The 14,605-nt window shown below is 52.2% G+C and overlaps 1 protein-coding gene across 1 annotated transcript; it reads left to right on the forward strand.

Annotated features, from left to right (window-relative positions):
• The first annotated feature begins 333 nt into the window (after window positions 1-333).
• NDUFB9 (NADH:ubiquinone oxidoreductase subunit B9) lies at window positions 334-10,406 on the forward strand. Its single transcript, XM_040354940.1, has 4 exons — window positions 334-464; window positions 4,995-5,187; window positions 6,510-6,623; window positions 10,131-10,406. The coding sequence occupies exons 1-4, from the start codon at window positions 379-381 to the stop codon at window positions 10,260-10,262; spliced, it is 525 nt and encodes a 174-aa protein (XP_040210874.1). The 5' UTR covers window positions 334-378; the 3' UTR covers window positions 10,263-10,406.
• The last annotated feature ends 4,199 nt before the right edge of the window (window positions 10,407-14,605 follow it).

Below are 14,605 nucleotides of genomic sequence, written 5' to 3' on the forward strand. Positions count from 1 at the left end.
GACTCTCCCTGCATCCATTTTGGTCTACGGAAAAATGGCCGCCTCCGCACCCTTCTGTCTTTTCATTGGAAGACATATTCTATCAGCGCTCTGCTTCCGGTAACCTAGGGGCAGCAGCCAGCCAATCACTGATAAGGACACCGCAATGAGTTTAAATTGTCTCCATGATGGAAGCCATTTTTCGTAGTAGAATGTCCTTGAAGACTACAGAGAGAGGTCTTCGGAAAAATGGCCAACTCCCTATACACAATGGCTAAAGTGCTGAAGACATAATGTATTCCGGGGAAGGCGTAGGGGGAATCACATGTCAGCATTAGGCCAATAGAAACAGAGGACGTTGTGAACTCGGCTCAGGAGCCTGGAGGAGAAGGGGGCAAGATGGCGGCTTACCTGACCCACAGTCAGAAGGTGCTGCGGCTGTATAAGAAGGCGCAGCGGCACACGGAGTCCTGGGTGGTACACAGGTAATGGAGGAGAAGGGCTGGCTGGGTGCCAGGGAGAGGGGACTGTGCGGGGAGGAGACTCAATGACAGGAGGGGTATGACTTGTAATGGTCAGGTTAAGAGGACCTGTCAGTGACTGAACCAATCCCTGACATGCCCCAGTGTACACTGACAGTGTCATTTCAGAAAACTCCACTTTTTCTCAGTATAAAGCCCTCCCTGAGATCCAGTCAGTGACTCTGCCTAGGCTGACATGTCATCGGTCTGCTGCAGGCAGTAGGGAGCATTTCCCCTCAGTCGTCCCCTTGCTTGGGATTGGAGGGGGGCGGTGTTGGCGTCTGCGTCCCCCTGCTCGGGATGATGGGGATGATGGGGGGGTGGGTGGGTTGGTGTCCCCCTGCTCGGGATGATGGGGGGGGGGGTGGGTTGGTGTCCCCTTGCTCGGGATGATTGGGGGGGGGGGGTGGGTGGTTTGGTGTCCCCTTGCTCGGGATGATGGGGGGGGTGGGTGGTTTGGTGTCCCCTTGCTCGGGATGATGGGGGGGGTGGGTGGTTTGGTGTCCCCTTGCTCGGGATGATGGGGGGGGTGGGTGGTTTGGTGTCCCCTTGCTCGGGATGATTGGGGGGGTGGGTGGTTTGGTGTCCCCCTGCTCGGGATGATTGGGGGGGGGGGGTGGGTGGTTTGGTGTCCCCTTGCTCGGGATGATGGGGGGGGTGGGTGGTTTGGTGTCCCCTTGCTCGGGATGATGGGGGGGGGGGTGGGTGGTTTGGTGTCCCCTTGCTCGGGATGGTGGGGGGGGTGGGTGGTTTGGTGTCCCCTTGCTCGGGATGATTGGGGGGGTGGGTGGTTTGGTGTCCCCCTGCTCGGGATGATGGGGGGGGGGGGGTGGGTGGTTTGGTGTCCCCTTGCTCGGGATGATGGGGGGGGTGGGTGGTTTGGTGTCCCCTTGCTCGGGATGATGGGGGGGGTGGGTGGTTTGGTGTCCCCTTGCTCGGGATGATGGGGGGGGGTGGGTGGGTGGTTTGGTGTCCCCTTGCTCGGGATGATGATGGGGGGGGTGGTTTGGTGTCCCCTTGCTCGGGATGATGGGGGGGGGGGTGGTTTGGTGTCCCCTTGCTCGGGATGATGATGGGGGGGGTGGTTTGGTGTCCCCCTGCTCGGGATGATGGGGGGGTTGGTTGGTGTCCCCCTGCTCGGGATGATGGGGGGGTTGGTTGGTGTCCCCCTGCTCGGGATGATGGGGGGGGGGGTTGGTTGGTTGGTGTCCCCTTGCTCAGGCTGATGGGGGGGGGGGGGGTTGGTTGGTGTCCCCCTGCTCGGGATGATGGGGGGGGGGGGTGTTGGTGTCCCCCCTGCTCGGGATGATGGGGGGGTTGGTCGGTGTCCCCCCTGCTCGGGATGATGGGGGGGTTGGTCGGTGTCCCCCCTGCTCGGGATGATGGGGGGGGGGGGGGTTGGTCGGTGTCCCCCCCTGCTCGGGATGATGGGGGGGGGGGGGGGTTGGTCGGTGTCCCCCCTGCTCGGGATGATGGGGGGGGGGGGGGGTGGTCGGTGTCCCCCCTGCTCGGGATGATGGGGGGGGGGGGGGTTGGTCGGTGTCCCCCCTGCTCGGGATGATGGGGGGGGGTTGGTCGGTGTCCCCCCTGCTCGGGATGATGGGGGGGGGGGGTTGGTCGGTGTCCCCCCTGCTCGGGATGATGGGGGGGGGGGGTTGGTCGGTGTCCCCCTGCTCGGGATGGGGGGGGGGGTTGGTCGGTGTCCCCCTGCTCGGGATGGGGGGGGGGGGGGGGTTGGTCGGTGTCCCCCTGCTCGGGATGGTGGGGGGTGGGTCGTGTCCCCCTGCTCGGGATGATGATGGGGGGTGGGTCGGTGTCCCCCCTGCTCGGGATGATGATGGGGGGTGGGTCGGTGTCCCCCCTGCTCGGGATGATGGGGGGGTTGGTCGGTGTCCCCCCTGCTCGGGATGATGGGGGGGGTGGGTTGGTGTCCCCTTGCTCGGGATGATGGGGGGGGGGGGGGGGTTGGTGTCCCCCTGCTCGGGATGATGGGGGGTTGGTCGGTGTCCCCCTGCTCGGGATGGTGGGGGGGGGGGGGTTGGTCGGTGTCCCCCTGCTCGGGATGGTGGGGGGGGGGGGGGTTGGTCGTGTCCCCCTGCTCGGGATGATGGGGGGGGTTGGTTGGTGTCCCCTTGCTCGGGATGATGGGGGGGGTGGGTGGGTTGGTGTCCCCTTGCTCGGGATGATGGGGGGTGGGGGGGGTGGGTGGTTTGGTGTCCCCTTGCTCGGGATGATTGGGGGGGGGGGGTGGTTTGGTGTCCCCCTGCTCGGGATGATTGGGGGGGGGGGGTGGGTGGTTTGGTGTCCCCTTGCTCGGGATGATTGGGGGGGTGGGTGGTTTGGTGTCCCCTTGCTCGGGATGATGGGGGGGGGGGGGGGGGTGGTTTGGTGTCCCCTTGCTCGGGATGATGGGGGGGGTGGTTTGGTGTCCCCTTGCTCGGGATGATGGGGGGGGGTGGTGGTTTGGTGTCCCCTTGCTCGGGATGATGATGGGGGGGGGTGGTTTGGTGTCCCCCTGCTCGGGATGATGGGGGGGTTGGTTGGTGTCCCCCTGCTCGGGATGATGGGGGGGTTGGTTGGTGTCCCCCTGCTCGGGATGATGGGGGGGTTGGTTGGTGTCCCCCTGCTCGGGATGATGGGGGGGGGGGGTTGGTTGGTGTCCCCTTGCTCAGGCTGATGGGGGGGGGGGGTTGGTTGGTGTCCCCCTGCTCGGGATGATGGGGGGGGTTGGTTGGTGTCCCCCTGCTCGGGATGATGGGGGGGGGGGGGGTGTTGGTGTCCCCCCTGCTCGGGATGATGGGGGGGTTGGTCGGTGTCCCCCCTGCTCGGGATGATGGGGGGGGGGGGTTGGTGTCCCCTGCTCGGGATGATGGGGGGGGTTGGTGTCCCCCTGCTCGGGATGATGGGGGGGGGGGGGTGTTGGTGTCCCCCTGCTCGGGATGATGGGGGGGTTGGTCGGTGTCCCCCCTGCTCGGGATGATGGGGGGGGGGGTTGGTCGGTGTCCCCCCTGCTCGGGATGATGGGGGGGGGGGGGGTTGGTCGGTGTCCCCCTGCTCGGGATGGTGGGGGGGGGGTGGGTCGTGTCCCCCTGCTCGGGATGATGGGGGGTGGGTCGTGTCCCCCTGCTCGGGATGATGATGGGGGGTGGGTCGGTGTCCCCCCTGCTCGGGATGATGATGGGGGGTGGGTCGGTGTCCCCCCTGCTCGGGATGATGGGGGGGTTGGTCGGTGTCCCCCCTGCTCGGGATGATGGGGGGGGTTGGTCGTGTCCCCCTGCTCGGGATGATGATGGGGGGTGGGTTGGTGTCCCCTTGCTCGGGATGATGGGGGGGGGGGGGGTGTCCCCCTGCTCGGGATGATGGGGGGTTGGTCGGTGTCCCCCCTGCTCGGGATGATGGGGGGGGGGGGGCGGGGTTGGTCGGTGTCCCCCTGCTCGGGATGGTGGGGGGGGGGGTTGGTCGGTGTCCCCCTGCTCGGGATGGTGGGGGGTTGGTCGTGTCCCCCTGCTCGGGATGATGATGGGGGGGGGGGGGGGTGGGTTGGTGTCCCCTTGCTCGGGATGGTGGGGCGGAGGGGGGGGTTGGTCGTGTCCCCCTGCTCGGGATGATGATGGGGGGGGGGGGTGGGTTGGTGTCCCCTTTCTCGGGATGGTGGGGCGGGGGGGGGGGTTGGTCGTGTCCCCCTGCTCGGGATGATGATGGGGGGGGGGGTGGGTTGGTGTCCCCTTGCTCGGGATGGTGGGGCGGGGGTGGGGGTTGGTCGTGTCCCCCTGCTCGGGATGGTGGGGGGGGTGGGTCGTGTCCCCTGCTCGGGATGATGATGGGGGGGGGGGGGGGGTTGGTCGTGTCCCCCTGCTCGGGATGATGATGGGGGGGGGGGGGTGGGTTGGTGTCCCCTTGCTCGGGATGGTGGGGGGGGGGGGTTGGTCGTGTCCCCCTGCTCGGGATGGTGGGGGGTTGGTCGTGTCCCCCTGCTCGGGATGATGATGGGGGGTGGGTCGTGTCCCCCTGCTCGGGATGATGATGGGGGGGGGGGGTGGGTTGGTGTCCCCTTGCTCGGGATGGTGGGGCGGGGGGGGGGGGGTTGGTCGTGTCCCCCTGCTCGGGATGGTGGGGGTGGTTGGTCGTGTCCCCCTGCTCGGGATGATGATGGGGGGGGGGGGGGGGGTTGGTGTCCCCTTGCTCGGGATGGTGGGGGGTTGGTCGTGTCCCCCTGCTCGGGATGATGGGGGGGGGGGGGGGTTGTTGTCCCCCTGCTCGGGATGAGCAGAGAGAGAGAGATTCTAGCAAAAAAAGATGATTTTTACATGAATAAAAGGATGCTCCTTTACGAAGGAGAAAAGTGCCAGAATAGGCGCGGTGCTGAAGTGGTTAAATAAATACTGATCTCTTCCTGGTGTGCGAATCTCCTGATTAGTGATGCGATTCTGACTTTTAGCATTCTGAAGTACGGGATAATCCTTCAATTCTTGATTTTTTTTTCTCTCATTACAGAGCTGAAGTCCGCTACCAGGCCTGTCTCCTGAGAGCTCGCTTTGAGGAGCATAAAGATGAGAATGATATGGTGAAAGCCACCTTGCTGCTGAAGGCTGGAGAAGAAGAATTCCACAGACGTCGGCACCCCATGCCATACATCTTCCCCGACTCCCCGGATGGGACCTGCTATGAGAGATACGATTGCTACAAGGTCAGCAGAAATGACCGTGTGACAGGGTTTGCATTCTGACTATTCCACCCTATGCACCTCCAACAGTGAGGTCTGATGTTGGGGCTGGACCTCTAGTACAGATCTATTGAATTATTTTTTTCCTGGTCTGGAAGCATTTCTATTAAGCTTCGTACACACGGTCAGATTTTCCGACGGGAATTGTGTGACAGACTGTTGTCCTAAAATCCGACCGTTTGTACGCTCCATAAGACAATTGTCTGATTTTCCGCCGATGGCAGGCTTATACATTTTTCGTGGACAACGGTCTGTTGTCGGTTTTTCCTATCGTGTGTGCACAAGTCTGTCAGACATAAGTCAAAAGTACAAACGCGCATGCTCGCAATCAGTGCTCACCAAACACAACATTGGCAGAAGGTGCCCAAAGGGTGGCGCTCAAGAGCTGAAATTTCCCGTAGTACGTCACTACGTTCGTGTTTGTGAGCCGTTTGTATGCAAGACAAGATCATGGCCAACGCCCTTTGGACAAAAGTCTGGCGCTTTGTCTGTGGAAAATCCAATCGTGTGTAAGAGGCTTTACGCTCTGACACCATGTGTGGTGTGTGTTTTTTTTTTTTTTTTGTTTTTTTTATAAGAGTAACTTAAAGTGGAGGTTCACCCCAAATTTTTTTTTTTAACATTACATTCAGCCGAGTTGTCCTAATGACAATCGGCTGCTTTTTTTTCCCCATACATACCTTATTTCACCGCCGCTTCCGGGTATGTCTTCTGCGGGACTGGGCGTTCCTAATTGATTGACAGGCTTCCGACCATCGCATACTACGCGCCACGAGTTGCCGAAAGAAGCTGAACGTCTGTAGGCAGGCGCCGTATAGAGCCGCACCGACGTTCGGCTTCTTTCGGCAACTCGTGGCGCTCCTTGCCCCCTTAGAGCTGGACTCGCGCATGCGTTGTACGTGCCCGGCCGTGAAGCCACAAGCTGTCATGGCCGGGTGCCCACAGTAGCAATAATGGCGCCGCAGAGAGGAGGGAGGCTCGGGTGCCCGCATCACTGGACTGTGGGACAGGTGAGTGTCTGTTTATTAAAAGTCAGTAGCTACTTCACTTTCAGCTCAGTAAAATGGTGGTAAAATCGTGTGCATTTTCGGCGCCATTATTGGCACCTTTTCCTCTACCTGCAAAATGCTAAAAACGCAATCTTCGGCCGATATGTTTCGGTTGCCAAAATTTCAGCGCATCTCTAGGTTTTTTGCTTTTATTGTTAACAGATTTCCTTTTTTTTTCTTGTGTGACTGTATACAATATTATTATGTTTAATTTTAATCCAACTTTGTGTTGTGCAGCTTCCAGAGTGGGTCCTGGACTTCTGGCACCCATCGGAGAAGGCCATGTACCCGGACTATTTTGCAAAGCGGGAGGAATGGAAGAAACTGCGAGAGGAGAGTTGGGACCGTGAGGTTAGTGTCTGAGTGTCACTAGGAGCACCAACCCTGCCAAAGTCATCACTAGTTGTGTCCAAAACACACAACTATTTTTTTTTAGCACGTATTTGGTGCTGTGGTCCTAATGTCAATCAAGCGCAAAGGCAGATTTTGTAGCATGTTCATCCAGCTTTCCATTTTTAAAAATGACTGAACAGATTACACAACCAACCAATGTCCCTGCCCTAAGGCCGGGTTCACATTTGTCCGACCGCCGTTCCCAGCATGGGGTGTGGTGTGTTTCTGCTCACCGTTTTCAGGTGCGAATCAGGTTTGACTTTTTGCCTGAATTCACACCTGAGCCGGACACGCACCACAGGATCCGTTTGGAATGCGGTCCGTGGCCACCCCGGACATGTGTGAACAGGCTCCATTGAGAGCCGGTCACACTCGCATGTCATGCGAATTGGATGCAGAGAAAACCCTCATCCAATTCATATATATGTGAACCCGGCCTGAAGCAGATGCAGCGATCAGGAACTGTGGGGTTGATAATATAAATGTTGAGGATAACGGATCCCCCAAAGTTACCGTCTGAGATACCAGGGTTTAAGGAAAAACACTTTATTGAAATAATGTTACAAAAGTTACATGAAAATCACACAATACCACCAGTGCAAAGGATAAAAAAGACAACGTTGTCAATATGGGTACGTGGAGCTATATAAAACTGTATTTTTTTTTTGAAGAATCAACAACAAGTGGGACACAATCATGAAGTGGAATGAAATTTATTGGATATTGCAAACTTTTTTAACAAATAAAAAACTGAAAAATTGGGCGTGCATAATTATTCAGCCCCTTTTACTTTCAGTGCAGCAAACTCTCTCCAGAAGTTCAGCGAGGATCTCTGAATGATCCAATGTTGACCTAAATGACTAATGATGATAAATAGAATCCACCTGTGTGTAATCAAGTCTCTGTATAAATGCACCTGCACTGTGATAGTCTCAGAGGTCCGTTTAAAGCGCAGAGAGCATCATGAAGAACAAGGAACACACCAGGCAGGTCCGAGATACAGTTGTGGAGAAGTTTAAAGCCGGATTTGGATACAAAAAGATTTCCCAAGCTTTAAACATCCCAAGGAGCACTGTGCAAGCGATAATATTGAAATGGAAGGAGTATCAGACCACTGCAAATCTACGAAGACCTGGCCGTCCCTCTAAACTTTCAGCTCATACAAGGAGAAGACTGATCAGAGATGCAGCCAAGAGGCCCATGGTCACTCTGGATGAACTGCAGAGATCTACAGCTGAGGTGGGAGACTCTGTCCATAGGACAACAATCAGTCGTATACTGCACAAATCTGGCCTTTATGGAAGAGTGGCAAGAAGAAAGCCATTTCTTAAAGATATCCATAAAAAGTGCCGTTTAAAGTTTGCCACAAGCCACCTGGGAGACACACCAAACATGTGGAAGAAGGTGCTCTGGTCAGATGAAACCAAAATCCAATTTTTTGGCAACAATGCAAAACGTTATGTTTGGCGTAAAAGCAACACAGCTCATCACCCTGAACACACCATCCCCACTGTGAAACATGGTGGTGGCAGCATCATGGTTTGGGCCTGCTTTTCTTCAGCAGGGACAGGGAAGATGGTTAAAATTGATGGGAAGATGGATGGAGCCAAATACAGGACCATTCTGGAAGAAAACCTGATGGAGTCTGCAAAAGACCTGAGACGGGGACGGAGATTTGTCTTCCAACAAGACAATGATCCAAAACATAAAGCAAAATCTACAATGGAATGGTTCACAAATAAACATATCCAGGTGTTAGAATGGCCAAGTCAAAGTCCAGACCTGAATCCAATCGAGAATCTGTGGAAAGAACTGAAAACTGCTGTTCACAACGCTCTCCATCCAACCTCACTGAGCTCGAGCGGTTTTGCAAGGAGGAATGGGCAAAAAATTTCAGTCACTCGATGTGCAAAACTGATAGAGACATACCCCAAGCGACTTACAGCTGTAATCGCAGCAAAAGGTGGCGCTACAAAGTATTAACTTAAGGGGGCTGAATAATTTTGCGCGCCCAATTTTTCAGTTTTTTTATTTGTCAAAAAAGTTTGAAATATCCAATAAATTTTGTTCCACTTCATGATTGTGTCCCACTTGTTGATTCTTCAACAAAAATTACAGTTTTATATCTTTATGTTTGAAGCCTAAAATATGGCAAAAGGTCGATTATTTATATATATATATATATATATATATATATATATATATATATATATAATATATATATATAATTGTACACACACAGGACATGGGAAGGAGAAAGTTGTAAAAAAAAAAAGTCAATGGATGTGAAAATATGGAGCATAAATTGCACAGTAGGAAATGCAAAGATGGTGTCGCCACTAGAAAAAAAGGTGCAGTTGGCTGCTCAGAAAATCGGTCATTGATTCTTCCCTCTAGAAACAGGAAATGTTCATAATTTCAAGGCGGGTGTCACAGGAAAGTAAAGCCTGAATGGATCACTGCTGCCGGATCAACCGTGTAAGTATGCAGTAAAGTGCTGAAGCTGCTCCGAAAGGCAATAAAAGTCCTCCCCAAAGAGATAAGATAACACTGCAATCAGCTGTCTCCTTGAACAGGGAATACACGGGCAGATCAGATGTCATGTAGACAGGATAGACTTCATGGAAATCATCACTACCATGGCCATGGAGGGTGAGATAATTACTGTCTATGAAGTGACACCATCGCCTCCATTGTGTCTGTCAATCCAGTTTCTATGCAGGCATTCCAGTCCCAATGGTGGTTAGTTGTTTCCCAGCTGGTGTGGATCCTTTCCAATGGCTATGGAGTTAGCATTGGGTGTATGCATGAACAGCTCTCCGACCTCAGTGATGATGTCACACTGACAAGTTTCACCCCCACCAATGAACACAAGCTTCTTCGGAACTCCAAAGAAGCTTGCGTTCATTGGCGGGCGAAACTAGCCAGTGGAGGCGATGGTGTCACTTCATAGACAGCGAATAATCATCTCGCACTCCACTGCAGTGATGATTTCCATGACGTCTATCCTGTCTACGTTCAGTATATCAAATGACATCTGATCTGCCCGGGGTTTCTGACTGCGGTGTTATCTCATCTCTTGGGGGAGGTTTTTATTGCATTTATTACCTTCAGAGAAGCTCCAGCCCTTTATTGCTTACTCACACGATTGATCCAGCAGCAGTGATCACTTCAGGCTTTACTTTTCTGTGACACCGCCTTGAATTATGGACATTTCTAGAGGGAAGATTCAATGACTGAACAATGCCAACCGCGCTTTTTTTTTTTTTGTTTTTTTTGTTTTTTCTTCTAGTGGCGACACCATCAACTGAAAAAAAGCCCTGTGGCTTAGTATCGTCTATTTGTCCACATTTTTTAGTCGGTGGCCATGTTTTCCCAAATTTGCCCCCCCCCCCCCATCTGGGATAGTTCCTTGGCTTTAGCTGTGTGTTATTGATCAGAATATCTTGCTATGTCTTCCCTCAGGTTCAGCAGCTGATGGCGGAGACCCCACCTGAAGGACCACACACTGAAGCTCTGCCACCAGCCCGTAAGGAGGGCGATCTTCCTCCATTTTGGTGGGAGTATGTGACCCGATCTCGCCATAAACCTGTTTAAAGAGCCAGCTGGATGTCGTATCTGCCTGACACAAGGGATGTGTCTAAACATTTAAATTGCTCTATTTTTTTGCAGCATGTAATTTTGTGTTACAACTCCACTTTAATCACCAATATCTATTAAACAACTTGAACCCTAAAGAAATATCGTTCCATTTACTGAGTATTGGGCTTTGATTAATACCTGCAAGATCGATATTTATAGATGCATGGGGGGGAAAAAAAAGTTTGGGTGCGGACATGAAGACCCAACGTCAACATAAACCTGTTTCTGCAAGATAGCAGTTTGCTGAATTTGATTGGTGAAAATCTGTAGGTAGGTGTGACACATACAGTACACACAAATATTTCTCAACTATGAGGAGCAAATGTGCAACGCAGGAAATCTCATCCACTAGTAAATTGTTCAGAAGTGAGGGGGAGAGAAGAGCTGTGAATGTGTACACTGCTGGATCGAATGAGGGCTCAGGTAAGTAAAAGGGGAAGGGATGCTGATGTCTAAAACAGGGTTGACAAATTTGCTTGGAATGTAGGAGCCAGCTAAAAAAGTTAGGAGCCAGAAAACGCGCCCCGTCCCGACGAGCTCGCCCGCAGAAGCGAACGCGTACGTGATTAGCGCTCACATATGTAAACTATATTCAAACCACACATGTGAGGTATCGCCGCGATTGGTAGAGCGAGAGCAATAATTCTAGCCCTAGACCTCCTCTGTAACTCAAAACATGCAACCTGTAGAGTTTTTTTAAACATCGCCTATGGAGATTTTAAAGGGTAAAAGTTTGTCGCCATTCCACGAGCGGACGGAATTTTCAAGCGTGACATGTTGGGTATCAATTTACTCGGCGTAACATTATGTTTCACAATATAAAAAAAAATTGGACTAACTTTACTGTTGTCTTATTTTTTAATAAAAAACTTGTAAGACCGCTGCGCAAATACGGTGTGACAAAAAGTATTGCAACGACTGCCATTTTTTAGGGTGTTGGAATAAAAAATATATATAATGTTTGGGAGCTCTAATTAGAGGGAAGAAGATGGCAGTGAAAACGCTGGGGAAGCTCCATTAGAATTGCTGGTTTACTTTTCATGCCAACGGCCACCACTAGATGGAGCCAGATCACAGAAGGAAGCTTAGGCCTGCAGAAGGTCACGGCCTCAATTAAATTGAAGCCGCGGCCTTCTACAGGCCTAAGCTTCCCCGGGCGCCAGGTCGCTAATTCTAGTCGCAATTGCAACCGTGCACCCAGTTTTTGTCGAACCCTGGCCATTTATTACCTTCATCCAAGGAATGCCTTAAGGTAAAATATGTTTTGGGCTTTAGAACCACTTAGAGGGTATTTATATAAACAATCCATGGGCCTGCATATTGATAAAAGAAGTATAAGTATCATATTGTGAAAATCGGTGTAAGAGCACTACCAAATGACAAATTCCGTGTGTGTATGTATGTATGTATGTATGTGTGTGTGTGTGTGTGTGTGTGTGTGTGTGTGATTGATTGATTGATTTTTATATATATATATATATATATATATATATATATATATATATATATAAATCAATCTCTCAATGGGTATAATACTGATGATCTATAAGTGCCTCCATTATCATTACATGGCATAGTTCAGCTATCCACTGTATAGAGGCGGTCCTAAAACTTTATTCCAGGTATGGATTTGAAAGTATAGTTGCACTGGTCTGGCTTGGACATATGGGGCTGGATTCGGATACATCGGCGTATCTGTCTGCCCGGCGTAACGTATCTGAGACGTTACGCCGCTCTAACTTTGGGCGCGAGTTCTTTATTCAGAAAGAACTTGTGCCCTTAGTTACGGCGGCGTAACGTATCTGTTGCGGCGTAAGGCCGCGTAATTGTAATGTGGAAGGGGGAGACGTGTTTTATGTTAATGTGTGTTGACCTGACGTTTTCCCAAGTCGTCTTTCAGGACAGCACCTTGAGAGATAGTGACTCCACCCTCACCCACAGGAAACACCTTCTACTTCCTCCAGATCTTTAAAGGGAGGCGCCTCCCTAACACACCTCAGTTGTTGTGTTTCCTCCGGCCTGGAGGGAACATCTTCTGTGAGGGGAGTAAATATCTCAGGTGTTCCTGGGAGACGGCTTCCCTCCTACCTTTCTCCAGTTGAGACCGTCTGTCCTCCCGTACTACCCGAACGGAAGCGGTAGTTTTTGGGCTCCTCTTCCCCCTTTGTGCTCGGCGAGAGCCAGAAACACTCGGTGACCTGGAAGGAACGGCGGTCGCGCGCGCGTCGCCGCCATTTTGGCGTGGCCAGGATGGAACAGCAGGTTGCTGGGTTAGCGCGAACGTCTTTTTTGGCGTGACCGCAGGGGGAAGAGGGAGGACAGAGGCTGGGGCCTTTTTCCGTTTCTGGTCCGGTGCAACGGCACTATTGGAGTCCGGAAACGGTGTGTGAGCCACGGTGAAGCGCTGTTCATCTGCAATGGAGGTCGCAGAAGTTACAGCGGTGGGACAGGCACAGGCACCAGCAGGGCCAGGTAGGAGGCAGCAGTTTAAGTCTGCCTGTGTTTTTTTTTTCCTTACCTGTATCTTTTTTTGCTTTCCGGTCTCCTTTTTTCTAATCCCCCTAGTGGCAAGGGGCCTGTCGGGGCACTGGATTGGGCACATTTCTTTCCTAGTGCACCCATGTGGGGGGGATCCATTTATTGGGACTGGGTCTCATTAAGGATTCCCCTGCTTTCTTTCTTCTCCCCAGGTAGATGGGCGAGAACTATAAGAAGGCTCTATGCAGCACATGCATTGCTTCTTTTGTTCAGGAGGAATCAACCCCTATGCAGGACAGCTGGTTCCCTCCGTAAAGAAAGAACTCTTTGCCACGATTCAAACTTTTCGTGACTCTTAGTTTCCCTTCCACAACTCGGGCCTTCACCTCCCAGGAAAGGTCACTCCCATGTTCCTTCCAGTGAGGATTCAGAGGGGTCGGGGTTTATCCCTGGGGGAGGTGTATGGTTGCTTAGAAATTTTTTTTCAGTAAGGTTCTAAGTTTATATGTCCGCAGGTATGCAGATCTGAGTGAGCAAAGCGCAGGACATGTCCGATCTACTCAGTTATTTCTGACGCCAATGGGCAGACAGAGCTGGCAGAATCCAGAAAAAGAGCCTTTTTCTCAAAAACCCATAAAGGGCGATTTTCTTTTGAGGAGATCCCTTAACAGGGTGGCTCAGGTGTCCGGGTCCTCTGATCTACCTTTTTGAGGACTTGGGGGTTCTAAAAGACCCTATGGACAAACGCATGGATTATATTTTTTCCAAAAAGAGCCCATGGCAGTCGATCAGGAAATTGAAACCCGCTATGGCCACGACATGTGTAGCCAGAAACTTAGAGGGTTGAACTATCCAGTTAATGGTGGTAGATTCACCTAAACAAGGACTCCTTTTCTGCCCTATCCTCTGCAGTAGTTTATTTAGCTGATGCTTCAGCTGAAACAATTTGAGGTTGAGAGACCACAGCCTTGATTTAATTCGGCGAGAAGGGCGTGGTGATTAAAGACCTGAGGCCAGGTGATGCAGCTTCAGAAAATTTAAAGCTTGCAGAATTCTCTTTTTGGGCCGGAACTAGGAAGCATCCTAGACAGGTCAGCTGAAAGGAAAAATCTTCCCAAAAACAGCAAGCCAAAGGGAAAGGGGGAATTCTCTCCTATCTTCCTACGCAAGCCGAGAAATCCCAAGGAATCAGCCGTGCGGGTAGGCGGAGGCCTTCTAAGGTTCCTTCCGCAGTGATCAGCGGTAACATCCAGTCAGTACATTCTGATCACTCTTGCCCAGGGTTATGCCATAGAGTTCTCGAGAGCCTGGATAGCTCATTCGGTAGAGCATCAGATTTTAATCTGAGGGTCCAGGGTTCAGGTCCCTGTTTGGGCACTGCCTTTTAACTACCTGTGAGGTCCTTGAACTGAAGATAGGGCAGTCGTTATGCACGTCTGTCAGGAATGTGCACTGGACCAAAGAGTTGAAATGTCCTAGGGGATGGGACGCCAACTCTCCCCTCTAGGCTTAGGCTCTCGGAATCTGCGCCAGAAATAAAGAGGGGATTCCAACTTGTTTAGAAACCCCTCCCAAGAGAGGTTTTGTTGATTACATAAAAACCCTGGCCATGCAGTCTCATTTAGAGAGCTGATTCAACAGACTGGGATGCTATTCTCACTTATTCCTGGTAGAGAAGCCTACAGGAAAGTTCAGAATGAGCTTAAACTTGAAGCCTGTAAACAAATCGGTCAGATACAGAAGGTTCAAGATGGATTCAACTTCTTTTGGTCAAGAATCTATTGATGCCAGACTGTTTTTATGGCATCTTGAGGGGACGC

The sequence above is a fragment of the Rana temporaria genome, chromosome 5 (genome assembly GCF_905171775.1).
Source record: "Rana temporaria chromosome 5, aRanTem1.1, whole genome shotgun sequence".
Taxonomy (NCBI): Eukaryota; Metazoa; Chordata; class Amphibia; order Anura; family Ranidae; genus Rana; species Rana temporaria.

Coding starts and splice junctions, on each gene's coding strand:
- NDUFB9 (XM_040354940.1), top strand. CDS start 379: ATGGCGGCTTACCTGACCCACAGTCAGAAGGTGCTGCGGCTGTATAAG. Junction 465..4,994: donor GAGTCCTGGGTGGTACACAG/GTAATGGAGGAG, acceptor CTCTCATTACAG/AGCTGAAGTCCGCTACCAGG. Junction 5,188..6,509: donor AGAGATACGATTGCTACAAG/GTCAGCAGAAAT, acceptor TGTGTTGTGCAG/CTTCCAGAGTGGGTCCTGGA.